At 37.7% G+C, this 15244-nt stretch overlaps 1 protein-coding gene across 2 annotated transcripts; it reads left to right on the top strand.

Moving 5' to 3' along the window:
• The first annotated feature begins 3213 nt into the window (after nt 1–3213).
• Nucleotides 3214–14113, top strand: LOC107681972 (DDB1- and CUL4-associated factor 5-like). 2 transcript variants are annotated; one of them, XM_016478407.1, is made up of 8 exons: nt 3214–3651; nt 6102–6245; nt 6333–6509; nt 6890–7019; nt 8554–8767; nt 10783–10849; nt 10932–11059; nt 12361–14113. In XM_016478407.1, exons 1-8 carry the CDS (start codon nt 3444–3446, stop codon nt 13678–13680), a joined length of 2388 nt encoding a protein of 795 aa, XP_016333893.1. In that variant the 5' UTR covers nt 3214–3443; the 3' UTR covers nt 13681–14113. The 2 variants fall into 2 exon arrangements, with proteins under 2 accessions (XP_016333893.1, XP_016333938.1); XM_016478452.1 differs by lacking the exon at nt 3214–3651 and adding an exon at nt 5624–5690.
• The last annotated feature ends 1131 nt before the right edge of the window (nt 14114–15244 follow it).

Below are 15244 nucleotides of genomic sequence, written 5' to 3'. Positions count from 1 at the left end.
AATCTAGACATCTTCGGGATTCAGTATTCCGGATGGGGGTGGGAAGATTATTCCACCAGCCAGGAACAGTGAGCTGGTCATCAAAGATTACGCCAGGATTTCTGACCAAACTTGATGGGGTAATTGTTGATGAACCTCGCTGGATAGTGAAATCATGCTGTAGAGTCGGAGTGGCAGGGAAGACGAGACACTCGGTCTTTGCCAGGTTGAGCTGTAGGTGATGTTCTTTCATCCATGCCGAGATGTCCGCCAGGCAGCCTGAGATCAGTGCAGCTACTGTTGGATCATCTGGTTGAAATTAAAGATAGAGCTGTGTGTCATCAGCATAGCAATGGTAGGAGAAGCCATGTGCTTGTATGATGGGTCCCAGTGATGTAGTCACTACATCACTACATTGTAGTGTATATGGAGAAGAGGAGGGGTCCAAGAACTGATCCCTGAGGAACCCCTGTGACCAGTTGATGTGATCTGGATACCTCCCCTCCCCAGGCCACCCTGAAAGACCTACCAGTGAGACAGGATTCAAACCAGCGAAGTAGAGTTCCTGTGATGCCCAGAGATGAGAGGGTGGACAGAAGAATCTGATGATTCACAGGATCAAAGGCAGCAGATAGATCCAGCAAAACGAGAACTGATGATTTGGAATCAGCTTTCGCAATCCGCAGGGCTTCAGTGACTGACAGTAATGCAGTCTTAGTTGAATGGCTACTTCTGAAACCTGATTGGTTAACGTCCAGTTGGTTATTCTGTGAAAGAAATAAAGACAACTGGTTGAAAACAACTCATTCAAGTGTTTTCACTATGAATGGAAGGAGAGAGACAGGTCTGTAACTATTTATATGCCTCTTGAATGAATATTAAATGGATATTCGATACTTGCACCAAATGTTGATCAAAAACTCGACTAGAAATGCTGATCTGAGACTTGATTTAGAGTCTATAACTGATAATATTTTCTCTGAATATCACAAGATTTAGAATACCACAAGTTTAGAATACCCACTTTTTTTTTTCATTTTACATCATGTTGTAAAATTAATTAAAAAAATGTTTTAATTAAATAACAATTAAATATAAATCGTTTGAATCTGAATTCAGTCTAAACAATTTAATATGTAATTTATAATTTTTCAGAGTTTTAGTTTATATATGTGTGTGTAATATATCTTTAAATATATAATTTAAAAATAAAAAATGTTCTCTTTTGATATGAGAGTGAATTTATGAAGAGTAAAGAGATTTATTATTTATTGCATTTTAATAAGTAAATAAAATATAAGTAATTTAATATGGTTTCTATTCATGTTTTAATTTATATTAAATATTTAGTGTTACATTATTAACATCCTATTGTAAATATTAAATATAATCTTTTGAATCTAAATATTTAATTATAATTTAATATGTAATTTATAATTTTATTCTAATTTAATCTTAATCTTTTAATATAACAATAAATTAATGAAGTGTAAAGAGGTTTATTTATTTATAGGTTTATTTTTTGCTTTTTTTTGCATATTTAACTAAATAGATATTAACATATAAACAAATAAATACTTAAATAGATATGTACACATACAGCATACTGGTTCATTTTTTAATAACAATAAAATTTTTACACATATAGCATACTGGTTCATTTTTTAATAACAATAACATATGCAAAAAAAAAAAAATCAAGCAATACATATTAAAAAGCCACAAGTGTTCACAAATTATATAAACTGAAACATTTATTATATAACATTCAATCAGAAAGTACAACAGGGGTTCTGGTTCTGAGTTAGTGATCCGGTATTGTGTAATATTCGGTTCCTGTGAGAAACTGTTCCAGTGGGTGGAGTTTACATGAATATTAACTCATTTGCAGTGTGTTCACTACAATGCTTGAAACAAATATATAAAATCTTGTTTATTTTGTATATAGCCAGTGTTTCTGTTACCTACATAAGCTACATACATACGGAGAACATGTTTTCTTGTAGTTAAAATGTTAATATTGTAATCATTATAATTTGAAATTGATTATATAGGCTAATACAGTGCATAAACCTTAGTAGATTGGTGATTCCCAAACAGGCTTATGTAGAAAGATTTTGATGTTTAAAAAAAAACTTAAAATATAATAATAGTAATAGGAGAAAATATGTGACAGAAGTAAATGTGCATTTAGTGTGACATTAATTATAATTCTGATATTCAGAATAATTAAAAAGATACTGATGGGGCTGTGGAGGATGGTAAAAACTGGTTATTTAAAAAAGAAAGAAAGAAATAATGACACAGAATGCTCACACCAATTCTATTAGGCCACAGATACATTTGTAGAGGTTTGTTTCAGGCATTGTTATATACAAACTGTAGCTTACTAGTCACCAATTACAACTAGGATAATCAAATCAAACTATTAAAAATAAAGCCCCACAAATGAAATATATAAAAAGCTAAACACACCAAAGAGTAAAAACTATATTAGGTAAGATAGGTTATTAGCTTACTGATTGTTTTGCTGTGCCTGTAATCAATCAAGCAAAACATGTTACAGACTATTTATCATATTACACAAATATGGATTGTTTTGGCACTGTTGCAGTTAATGCTAATTAATGTGTAACATTGAAACTTCATTACCTGTTCAAAATAATCCATTAAAGGGGTCATATGACGTTGCTAAAAAGAACATTATTTTGTGTATTTGGTGTAATGCAATGTGTTTATGTAGTTTAAGGTAAAAAAACCCACATTATTTTCCATATATGTACATAAACACACAGCGACTCCACAACATGGCAGCGGCGGCAACAGCAAGAATTAAAGTTAGCCTTCTTTCTTTGCTTGAACATTTGGGCGGCGTTATGCAAATCTTCCCACATAGCAAGTAGATATGTGGGGGCATGTTAGAACGAGCCGTTTTAGGTAGGAGTGATTGACTCTTAACTTTTATAAAGAATATCTCTTTGGATTTGAGACTTTAGTCTTTGCAACTTTACAGATCTTCTTTATGCACCAAGAGCTTGTAACACTCCAAAGAGAAAGGAAAAATTGAAATCGCATCATATGACCCCTTTAAATATGTAGCGATTTGAGGAGCATGCTCTAATATTTTCAGTTCCATTCGTTTGCGCGTTGTTTCAAGGACACGCCCACAACAGGGCAACTAACTATTCACGTAAACTCCACCCACTGGAACATTTTTTCACAGGAACAGAAAAAACACCGGTCTTGTGACGTCATCACCCTTGAACCGGAGCAGGAAGTGCCGGAGGTCAGTGGGACTCTAAACAGTCTTCTGTTTTTGCTGCGCAATTTCATGCTTTACCGAGCAAACATGTAACGGTACATTCTCCAGCCGAACAAGAATCCACCGAATCATACCTTAGCTCAAACCCATGACGGCCGGGACACTCTAGCGGCGGGGGTGAGACTCATTTACCGGAGGAGAGATGAAGGAGGTGCGGGGCTGCGGCATGCGGAGCGCCGTCGGGTTCCTCTCCCGCAGGACGATCGGCGGACAGCCGCGGCTGAAGGAGGACTTCCAGCGGCGCAGACTGGCCGGCTGCTCCAGCCTCTATAAGAAGGACATGCTCGGCCACTTCGGCTGCGTCAACGCCATCGAGTTCTCCAACAATGGAGGCCAGTGGCTGGTGTCCGGTAAGATCCTCCGGTTCTGCACGCTGATCTTTCTAATGTGGGTCAGCGAGAGAAAGACAGACAGGAGTCTCTAACGGTGTATAGAATAGGCATGCAGAATAAAACATGCAGTGACAGCATTGCTTTGACAGCTTCGATTTGTCAGATTGTGCATGCGTGTTTTATTTTTCTGGGCATTGCCAAAAAAAGAAGAAGAGGTTTCAGTCTTTCGGTCAGTATATATAAACGTGTTAAGGTGCACTCAGTAAAAAAAGTTTTTACACAAAGAAACGCAACGACCAGAGTAATGTCATTAAAATTATATTAGATTACATAATGTACATCCACATGAGATGAAGATCAGTCTTCTAGAATAAACTTTTTTTCTATTCTGCATGCATGAAATGGGTCGCCCTTTATGGCGTAATCATGTTGGCATCACGTGACCAGCCTTATCATGCAATTGACTAAAGTTACTAGTAGTTTTACTAAGTTGCTTCTAAGAATAAACAATAAAGAAAATATCTACCATGCCATAGTTCATAGATAAACTGCAAGACATTAAGCGCTAACTGCAAATATATGACAGTCACCACACTGGAAAAAAGTGCCTGTCATTGTACAAAACTTGTTAGAATTGCATCCAAAAATGTTCATTAACTTCTTCACAAACTTCATCCATCCAGGCTGATAGGTGTCAGTTCCACTGGTACTATTAGTAAGAATAGGTGCCGGATAATCCTAAACAAAACAAACTGAATGCACCTTTAATGTATATCGTATGTGGTTCACACTGTAGAAGGGCCTCCACAGTTTTTGTCGGACTCTTTTTCTTGCTGACTCATTAATAGGCTGCAGCTGTTACTGATTCTTTTGGCTTCTCATTTTCATTCCTGCTTTTGAATGTCTTTTGTATGTTTTTGCACTTGCATATTTTCAGTTTTTACATTTGGCATATACGGTGTGGTGAATGCGCAGAGTTCCAGAGAGTTTCCGTGCTCATGGAAACCAGGAAATATCAGACAATTTTAAAATTGTGGTTTCAAGGACGGGAAACGTTTTCTAGAAATACTTGTATTTTATTAGCTAGAATGTACCCTTTCTAACTGCATTCTGTTTAAAATATTTTTAACTCCAGTAATGACTAGAAAAGTCATGTAAATCCATGGGTCAAAACACTGAGAGAAGATTTTGAAGAGAGAATGGTTTTGTTTTTTTGCCATGTACACAGGTTTTGTACAGAAAAATGTAGATGAACTTGCACTTAGTTTCACTGTGAAATTTCAGTTTAATTTTGCACAAGAGATATGGCATAAAATAGCAGTAGGATGCTGTTTTTTCATATTTGCATGGCAACAGGTGCTCTAGTGGAAATCCACCTATTTAAATAAAACATGTTAATCTGTATAGTTTCACAATAATAGACTACCATTCATGAGTTTGGGGTTGGTAAGAATTGTTTAATGTTTTTGAAAGAAATCTCTTATGCTCGCCAAGTCTGCATTCAAAAAACAGTAATATTGTGAAATTTTCTAATTTAATATTTTTTAAACTTTTATTACTGTGATGATAAGCTAAATTTTCTCCAGTCTTCAGTGTCAAATGATCCTTCAGAAATCATTCTAATATGCTGATTTGGTGCTCGAGAAACATTTTTATTATTATATATCAATGTTAAAAACAGTTGTGCTGTTTTATATGTTTTTTGGAAACGGTGATACTGCTTATTTCCGGATCCTTTGATGAATTGAATGTTTAAAAGAACAGCATTTATTTGAAATGGAAATCTTTTGTAACATTGTAAATGTTGTTACTCTCAGTTTCTATCAGTTTAATGCAGCCTTACTGAATAAAAGTATTAATTTCTTTTAAAAAATTGTTATTGAACCCAAACGTTTGAATGGTAATGTTTGTGGTCAGTTAAAGGTAATGTTTGTGTCTTCAGATTTCCTGCATATCCTTATGGAGCTAAACTCTGCAGGACACCGGCCCTCCAGGACCAAGTTTGGGCACCTCTGCTTAAAATGGTGTCTGGAAACATGTCACTGCTGCAACACAAGGCAGTCATCTAAATTTATTTCATTAGATATAAATGTGTGTTTTCCAGTTGGCCCAAGAATTTTATTTATGGACATAATTCGTAGAGCAGATTTGCCATTCAAGTTTGTCACTCGCAGATCTTTTTGCAAGTCTCCAGACTGTGCATTATTTTACAAACAATATAAAATACAATGGCTGAGAATAAAACACCTTTTGTATTAAATCAGAGCAGGAGTATGAGAGGGCTATATGATGTTTTTGTTACCATGACCATGAATTTCTGAATTGCTGTTGAGAACAAGCCTCCCAAACTCTTCCTTGGTGTCTGTAAAACTGCCAGATTGTGTGCATATAACCTTACATTCATACCCTCAAGAGAGGGATATCGAAACATTTCTCTGGCGAATCTATTAATCTGTCTTCTGTTGTAGGTGGAGATGACCGCAGGGTGCTGCTGTGGCACATGGAGAAAGCAATACACTCACGAGCCAAACCGATCAAGTTGAAGGGGGAGCACCTGTCCAACATCTTCTGCCTGGCATTTGACAGCAGCAACAAACGTGTTTTCTCAGGAGGTAAAACAAGCAGCTGCTCAGATTCGTGATGCTGCAGCTGAAACAGAGGGGCGATCAAATGTCTAATGTTTCTGTTTGGCACTGCAGGAAATGATGAGCAGGTGATTCTGCATGATGTAGAACGTGGCGAGACGCTCAACGTCTTCTTGCATGACGACGCTGTGTATGGTCTGTCCGTCAGTCCTATTAATGATAACATCTTCGCCAGCTCCTCTGATGACGGCCGAGTTCTCATATGGGACACACGAGAACCGCCACATGGAGGTACACATTCAAAAGTGACACATAAAGGATAATCACAGACTCTATCGTTCAAAGGTTTGGGGTCGGTAATTTGTTTTTGAAATATTATTGTGATTTGAAAGAACTATTTTCTATTTGAATATATTTAAAAAAAGAATTGATTCCTGTTATGGCAATGCTGAATTTTTAGCAACCATTACTCCAGTTTGAAAGAAGGCATTCTAATATGTTAATTTGCTGCTCAAGAAACATTTCTTATTATTATCAGTGTTAAAACCAGTTGTGCTGCTTAATATTTTCATGAAACCATGATACATTTTCAGGATTTTTCATGTGTTCTAGAACCTCTGTTTCATCTCTAATTTTTTTTCTTTTCACACTATAATTCTGTTGTGTTCTAGAACCGTTCTGCTTGGCCAACTACCCGTCAGCGTTCCACAGCGTGATGTTTAACCCCGTAGAACCCCGTCTGCTGGCCACTGCAAACTCTAAAGAGGGGGTGGGACTGTGGGACATCCGCAAACCCCGCAGGTCAGATGGAGATCTGTCCGAAAAAAGCACACACATTCTATCACAATCTATCTCACTTCTATCACACTTTAACTTTTTTCTTTCAAAGGACAAAAGACATTATCAAAAGAAAGTTTGAGAGGGATTGAGAGAGCGGCTAAACATTTTTCAGTGTAATTATCAGATCTCAGCACTTTCACTTGTAATTTCATGAATCACCCTTAATACTGTTATTAACATAAAAATATTTAAAATATACCCTAAAAATGCATTTAATTTTAGGGTATCAGTTTCGAATTTGAACACTAAGAAATAACATTTCAGTGATTTGACAGCTTATATTTTTGACAGTAATTAGTCTATAGTGATTTATATTTGCATAAATGAACTACTGTTTAGAAGGTTTTTTTATACAAAGAAAGCAATACTTTTATTCAGCAAGGATGCATTCAGTGGATCAAAAGTGACAGTAAAGACTTCTATAATGTTAAAAAAGAAAAAAGATTTCTATAAGGATTTTAAATCAGTTCTGTTCTATTGAACTTTCTATTCATCGAAGAATCCTGAACAATATGTTACAGTTTCTACTAAAATATTAAGCAGCACAGCATAGCAACAGCACAAAATTGATAATAATAATAAGAAAAATCTTGAGCACTAAATCATCATATTAGAATGATTTCTGAAGAATCGTTTGACACTGAAGACTGGAGTAATGGCTGTCATTACAGGAAGAAATGACATGATAAAATATATTAAAATATAGAAATAGTATGTAAATCAGGGGTGGCCAACTACAGTCCTGCAGAGTTTCGTCCAACCCTAATCAAACACACCTGAACAAGCTAATCAAGGTCTAAGTATTACTAGAAAGCTGTAGGCAGGTGAGTTTTTATCAAGGTTGGAGTAAAACTCTGCAGGACTGTGGCTGTACAGAACCGAAGTTGGCAACCCCTGGTGTAAATAGATATTTAAAATTGTAATAATATTACACTTTCAAAAACGTTTGAGGTGCTAGCCTGTTAACTGTACTTTTTCCTGGTTATTGCACAGCTACTTACCAAATATGTAATTAAATGGACATGAAATATTAATTTGAGTTAAGTTTTTTTTATTTTGTGTGAAAAAAGAGACGGCAGAGGGCCATGAGGAATATGGAAGTAGGCAGTTAGCTGCAATGGACATTGTTCAAATAAACATTATGCAAGTATGTCTGGCTGCAATTGGTTAATCAACATCAAGAGATAGAGAACTGTGCTTATATGCACAGCTAAGCAGGCAAAACAAGGGTTGCTGAACTATGTCCAGTAAAAGCTTGAACACTTGCTCCGGTCCAAATATGGACTGCAATCAAGCTGACAAGGCCAGCTTTATCATCATAGCTGTCTGCTGTACTGCCTGAGACCAGCAGGGGACAGCAGAGATTGTGTAAAGATTTTCTCAGTTTGGTCACTAAACATGATCTCCTGAAATAACACAAATCTGAATGATGATCTTTTATAATAACCTGCTTTCCTCTGTGATTGATGTCTCTCTCTCTCTCTCTGTGCTGTAGTTCTCTGTTAAGGTACGGAGGGAGTTTGTCTCTTCAGAGTGCCATGAGTGTGCGCTTTAACAGCATGGGGACGCACCTGCTGGCTCTGCGCAGGCGTCTGCCTCCCGTCCTGTACGAGCTCCACTCTCGTCTGCCCAGCTTCCAGTTTGATAACCAGGGCTACTTCAACTCCTGTACTATGAAGAGTTGCTGTTTTGCTGGAGACCATGATCAGGTTAGATAAACAGGATGCTCAAAACCCATATATATAGCATAAGAGACTTCTTTCAAATTTCACATTAGAAAATCTTACCAAACCTCAAACTCTACCAACAAATCGCAAATGTTTTTGTTATATTATAGTAGATGTTTCACCAATTACCAATTTTCTGATAATAGGAAGGTACCCAAGATGGAAAGGAAGTTGTATTAAGCTTGTCAAGTGATCTCAACGGCATAAGACGACCTGTTCCATGTAGAATAAAACTGCTTTTATTAGGCTGCTGATTTGACTCTGGCTACTGAGATTATGTCATAGCCCTGTGTGACAATCATATTTTAAAAAGTGTTATATATTTCTTTTATGTTTAATTCCTGAGTGCATCAGCATATTTATTCTGGTTTAAGGTCTTGTCCATCAGATGCAGGTCACACTGGTTTCTTAGGGATTCAGTTCTTTTATTCAGACTAGACAGCTAGATAAAGCATAACAGAATTAACTAAATCTCTAAATGACCCATCTCTAATAAACCTAATCTGTTTTTATCTATTTGGCTATCTGAAAAATGTAGAGTGAACAAATGATTAACTTATGACTAACTTAACCGGTCCCTTTAATATGTCTGGTGATGGGTAATATTAAAGTGTGTGTATGTGACTGATCACTGATTGCGCAGAAGAGGTTTTTGTGTGTGCATGTGTGCACATGTTTGTGTGTATTCCTGTTTGTGGGTTGGTGGACGTGTGTGTCAAAGGATTGTAGATGCTGAGTGTGTGTGTTTTCAGGTATGCTCAGTGAGGGAATGGCTTGTAGAAGCTTGTTTTATCAGTGTTGAATCTAAAGCTCAGCAGATGCTCTTCTGTCTGTCTGCCTGCGTTTGTGTGTGTGTGCCTGTCTCTTGGGTTCTGTGTTTTTTTGTATGTTTGTCCAGCTGCTTCTGCTCTCTCTGTCTGACTGTCTTACACCTCCTTCAACAGAACGATGGATTCTCCTCCCTAAATCCTCTCTAACATTTGAACTGCTCACTGTGTTTGTGTTACTCAAAACTGTTTTCAGAAATTAGATAAATGTGTCTGAAGACCTCTTGGGGACAACATATTGTTTTGTTATAAATAATGTTAATATTGTATATTATTTATAAATACGCTACCATTTAAAAGTTTGGGGTACATTTTTTTAATAGTTTTGAATGAAGTCTTAGATGCTGAATGTTGAAATACTGTAATATTGTGAACTATTAATACAATTTAAAATAACTGTCTTCTATTTGAATATATTTTAAAATGTAATTTATTCCTTTGATGGCAAAGCTGAATTTGCAGCAGCCATTAATCCAGTCTTCAGTGTCACATGATGCTTCAGAAATCATTTAAATATACAGAGTTGGTGCTCAAGAAACATGTCTTATTATTATTGATGTTGAAAACAGTTGTGCTGCTTAATATTTTTGTGGAAACTGGTAAAAAAAAAAATCAGGATTCTTTGATGAATAGAAAGTTTGCAGAACAGCATTTATATCAAATAGAAATCTTTTGAAACATTTTAAATGCCTTTACTGTCACTTTCAGTTTAATCATTAAAGTAATTCTTTAAAAAAAATCTCCAAACCTTTAAATGGTTGTGTGTGTGTGTGTGCATATATATATATAGTGTCCCATACTTGGAAAATATACAGAGTTGGTGCTCAAGAAACATGTCTTATTATTATTGATGTTGAAAACAGTTGTGCTGCTTAATATTTTTGTGGAAACTGGTAAAAAAAAAAAAATCAGGATTCTTTGATGAATAGAAAGTTTGCAGAACAGCATTTATATCAAATAGAAATCTTTTGAAACATTTTAAATGCCTTTACTGTCACTTTCAGTTTAATCATTAAAGTAATTCTTTAAAAAAAATCTCCAAACCTTTAAATGGTTGTGTGTGTGTGTGCATATATATATATATAGTGTCCCATACTTGGAATTGTGCTCTGCATTTAACCTTAATATTGGTTAGAGTGTATGTAATAATATGTTTCTATGTCTTTTCAGTACATCTTGTCTGGCTCAGATGATTTTAACCTTTACATGTGGAGAATCCCCAACGACCCTGAAGCAGGTAAACACAGTCACTCATACACAGACTAACCGTGTCTAATGTTGTTCATATTTATGGACTCATTCTCTCTCTGTCTCGACAGGAGGTCCGGGTCGAGTGGTGAACGGGGCCTTTATGGTTCTGAAAGGTCATCGGTCTATCGTGAATCAGGTCCGCTTTAACCCTCACACATACATGATCTGCTCCTCCGGGGTGGAGAAGGTCATTAAGGTTAGTTGTTACTCTTTTACAAACGTCCTTATGTCGTTCTAACAGTTTACGCTGCTCTTTTCCATAATATAAAAGTGAATGGGGGTGATTGGATTTAAATGATTATAAAAGTAATCCGAATGGATTGTGTATTATAATACAGTTTATCTGACAATTTAAGTTGGTGTTCACTGAAAATCTTTCCCTACACTGTAGCTCTCCAGTCTCACTTGTGACACCTCTGGTTCTCACATACATTTTTTTTTTAAAGAGAAATTAACAGAAGTAACAGAAATTAAAGAAATGGACACATTGAATTTATCAAAAGCAACAGTAAAGACATTTATATTGATACAAAATAGTTCTACTTCAAATAGATTTTCACATAAATAAATTAATTCAGATGTTCATTCATTATGTTTTTGAATGAAGTCTTAGATGCTAACCAAGGCTGAAATACTGTAGTTTAAAATAACTGTTTTCTATTTGAATATATTTTAAAATGTAATTTATTCCTCTGATGGCAAAGCTGAATTTTCAGCAGCCATCCAGTCTTCAGTCACATGATCCTTCAGAAATCATTCTAATATGCTGATTGTAATCCTCAAGAAACATTTCTTAATGTTTTAATTCAGGATTCTTTGATGAATAGAATATTTAAAAGAACAGCATTTATTTGAAATATAAATCTTTTGTAATATTTTAAATGTCTTCACTGTCAGTTTTGATTCATTTAATGCTTCCTTGCGGAATACTATTGTTTTTACTGACTCTTAAACTTTTAAACAGTAGTGTATGACATTTTATATTATAATAATGGGATTAATCACAATTTAAAGTTGTAGTTATTGACAGTAAGAAATAAAACAACTCTTAAAAATGAAAAAATTCATTTATTTTAGAAATTCTATAAAACAATCACAGTTTAATAGCTAATTTTGAAAATAACATGTCTTTATAATAACATATATCAATCTATGAGCCTAATTAAAATAGAAAGGAGTTGTGTTTGCATTCAAAAGAATGACAGTGACAGTAAAGTTGCATGAAATGGCAATTCTTACTATTTGGATCTATTTTCTAAATGCATGTCATTGATCGTATTGTGATTGTTTGCATTCTCTGCCTGTATGCAATCAACAAGTGATGAATAGAACCAAGTTTATATATATAGCATATATTTTTCTTTGACAGTATATATATATATATATATATTAGTCACCTTGAAATTTTTAGAAAGAAGGTCCCTTGTAAATTGGGCAAAATAAATACATGTGCCTTATAGAATGGGCCTAATTCACTCCCTTTCCCTCTCTCTGTAGGTATGGAGTCCGTATCAGCAGCCAGATAGTGTTGGTGATCTGGAAGGCCTGGTGGAGGACAAGTCGCGCTCTCTCTACACTCATGAGGAATACATAAGCCTGGTCCTGAACAGCGGAAGTGGCCTGTCACATGATTACATCAGCCAATCAGTGCAGGAAGACCCCCGGATGATGGCTTTCTTCGACTCGCTGGTTCGCCGTGAGATTGAGGGGTGGAGCTCGGACTCGGACAGCGATTTGAGCGAGGGCGCCATTCTACAGCTGCACGCGAGAGCTCGACGATCCACACGCGCCATGCAATCTATGCCACGATCTTCTGCCAATGTATCCGCCGCTCATCACAGCGACTCTGACCACTCCTCTTCATCTTCATTGGCCGGACCGGACGCCTCTGGGAGCGAGCGGACCGATCAGGATAGGAGTGGGTCGCAGAGGAGCCAGATGAGGCCACGTGCGTCTGCGTTTCTGCTAGACCTTGTGAACGAGGACTCCGATTCCACTGGGTTCTGGTTGGACCCAATGCCCCGTCCCAGATCTCCAAGTCCACGTGAGAACTCTAGCCTTTCTAGCCACGCCTCCTCAGCAGGCATGGCTTTGAGTTCTAGCTCCTCCCCCAGCTCATCTTCTAGCTCCTCCTCCAGCACAGATGGTGTCGATGAGGATCTGCGCAGGAGTAGGATGCGACAGCGCAACGCAGCCAGATGGAGACACCACATGAGCCTTTCAGGAAGAGACTCCGCCCACAATCTTCACGGCGCAACAGATTCCTCCAACTATCCCAGCATTTCCATCCATAATCCATCATCACCCTCTTCATCCTCAGGCGACGAAGGTCGACCTTTTAGGAATCGTGGAAAAGAAAAACCAAGTGGACATGGCTCAAGTCCCACGCACTTATCTGACAGACAAATGCAGTCCAGATGTAGGCGCCGCTTCACTTCCTCTTTCTCAGGTGGTGACACCCTTGTGGAGAGGGCGAAATCTCGAGCGGGCTTTCTCGCAGAGTCTGGGGAGGAACCAGAGCGAGGGAGAACTAGCGGGGAAGAGTTAAGTGCTGTGGAGGAAATAAACATGACTCTCAGCAGTCGCACTGCAGCGGCTGGGGTTAACGGACGTCCACATGCAGATGAGAACCATGCAGACTCTATTCACCCAGAATGCTCTGGGACAGAAAAAGAACTCAATAAGAACTCTGGCGACTCCAGGACCCAGGGGGAACCCTCTGGAAGGGAGATCTCCAGTGTTGCTGGGAAACGGACTTGTTCGGACTCAGGAGACGAGGAGGATTCTCCATCAGAGAAGAGGGCGAAAACTCTGTGATGTCACATCACAACTCACTGACTCGGAGTCAAACTTTTTTGAGTTGTTTATCTTTGGACACTTATGATTTATCATTTTTTTTAACCAACTTCTCTTTTTCTCTTTACCTGATGTCATGCATTCTGGGGTCACACCACAGTGATGACACTAAAAAAAAGATATTAGTGATATTAATATGTTATTGCAAGAAAAAAATAACTGCAGTGCTTTTGGTTTCATAACATTTTAGTTCCATTGAACCTGTAACCTTTATGTTGGGGGCTCTGGTTTGCTTTTGGGCTGTGAGAAGAAAAAGCTTTTTTGAGCATACAAGGATGGCTGTTCCGAGTCTGTATCAGTGGAACAGGGGTGGGAAGGGGAGGGGGTGAAAAATAGTGTTTCCATGGTAACCTCATTGAGCAGCAGCTGTTTGAGTTCTGCATTAAAGTTCTGTTCCGGTGTTTCCATAGAAACCTTCTTGTTATGTCTCTTCCTCATCGTCCACCATTCTAATCATCATCAAACAGGAAGTAGCCTGCTGTAATTTCTGGGTGGGTGTTCTAGGATATTTCGATGTGAGAATCGTCACCATGGTGATGCATCAGTATCTGCTCTCCATCTGTCTAATGGAGCGGCTTGAAGGGCCAAGTGAAAGATTAATGAGAGCATATATGATAATGTTGTAGGTCAGCACAGGGCTTGTTGTCTTAAACTCTTTCTCTACAGATGCTTGATTAATAGGCTCTTGCAAATTCTACTAAATTGGGAGTTGAAACGTCAATATTAAAGTGAGATTCAAAACTGTAGCGAGAGTTTATACTCAAACGACACAAAATTTACCCATAAGTCACTGCTCACTACCTCAGTACTGCATAGAGTTTGGCATCTGGTTTGACTAAACAAGCTCAGCAATTTTTGCATTCAGCTTAATTAATCTCAGATGTAGTCGAGTACTGTATATAAAATTTGCAAAATATGCGACTTTGTTAACTGGCAAAAAATATTGTGCATATAGAAAGCTAACTAAATCACATTTATTTTCATATAGCCCTCAGCAGGTATGATTAATATTTGTGATTTATGTTTTTATTTATATTAATTTAATCCATCATCACCCTCTTCATCCTCAGGCGACGAAGGTCGACCTTTTAGGAATCGTGGAAAAGAAAAACCAAGTGGACATGGCTCAAGTCCCACGCACTTATCTGACAGACAAATGCAGTCCAGATGTAGGCGCCGCTTCACTTCCTCTTTCTCAGGTGGTGACACCCTTGTGGAGAGGGCGAAATCTCGAGCGGGCTTTCTCGCAGAGTCTGGGGAGGAACCAGAGCGAGGGAGAACTAGCGGGGAAGAGTTAAGTGCTGTGGAGGAAATAAACATGACTCTCAGCAGTCGCACTGCAGCGGCTGGGGTTAACGGACGTCCACATGCAGATGAGAACCATGCAGACTCTATTCACCCAGAATGCTCTGGGACAGAAAAAGAACTCAATAAGAACTCTGGCGACTCCAGGACCCAGGGGGAACCCTCTGGAAGGGAGATCTCCAGTGTTGCTGGGAAACGGACTTGTTCGGACTCAGGAGAC

Source organism: Sinocyclocheilus anshuiensis, unplaced genomic scaffold (assembly GCF_001515605.1).
Source record: "Sinocyclocheilus anshuiensis isolate Anshui unplaced genomic scaffold, SAMN03320099.WGS_v1.1 scaffold413, whole genome shotgun sequence".
NCBI lineage: Eukaryota > Metazoa > Chordata > Actinopteri > Cypriniformes > Cyprinidae > Sinocyclocheilus > Sinocyclocheilus anshuiensis.
Note: the sequence above shows the minus strand (reverse complement) of the source record. Positions and strands in the feature narration are given on the sequence as shown.

Bases quoted from the DNA above. Each gene is read 5' to 3' on its own strand.
- LOC107681972 (XM_016478407.1), top strand. From the start codon at position 3,444: ATGAAGGAGGTGCGGGGCTGCGGCATGCGGAGCGCCGTCGGGTTCCTC. The intron at 7,020-8,553 runs GTCAGATGGAGA...TCTGTGCTGTAG, and splicing joins GACATCCGCAAACCCCGCAG to TTCTCTGTTAAGGTACGGAG. The intron at 11,060-12,360 runs GTTAGTTGTTAC...CTCTCTCTGTAG, and splicing joins GGGTGGAGAAGGTCATTAAG to GTATGGAGTCCGTATCAGCA.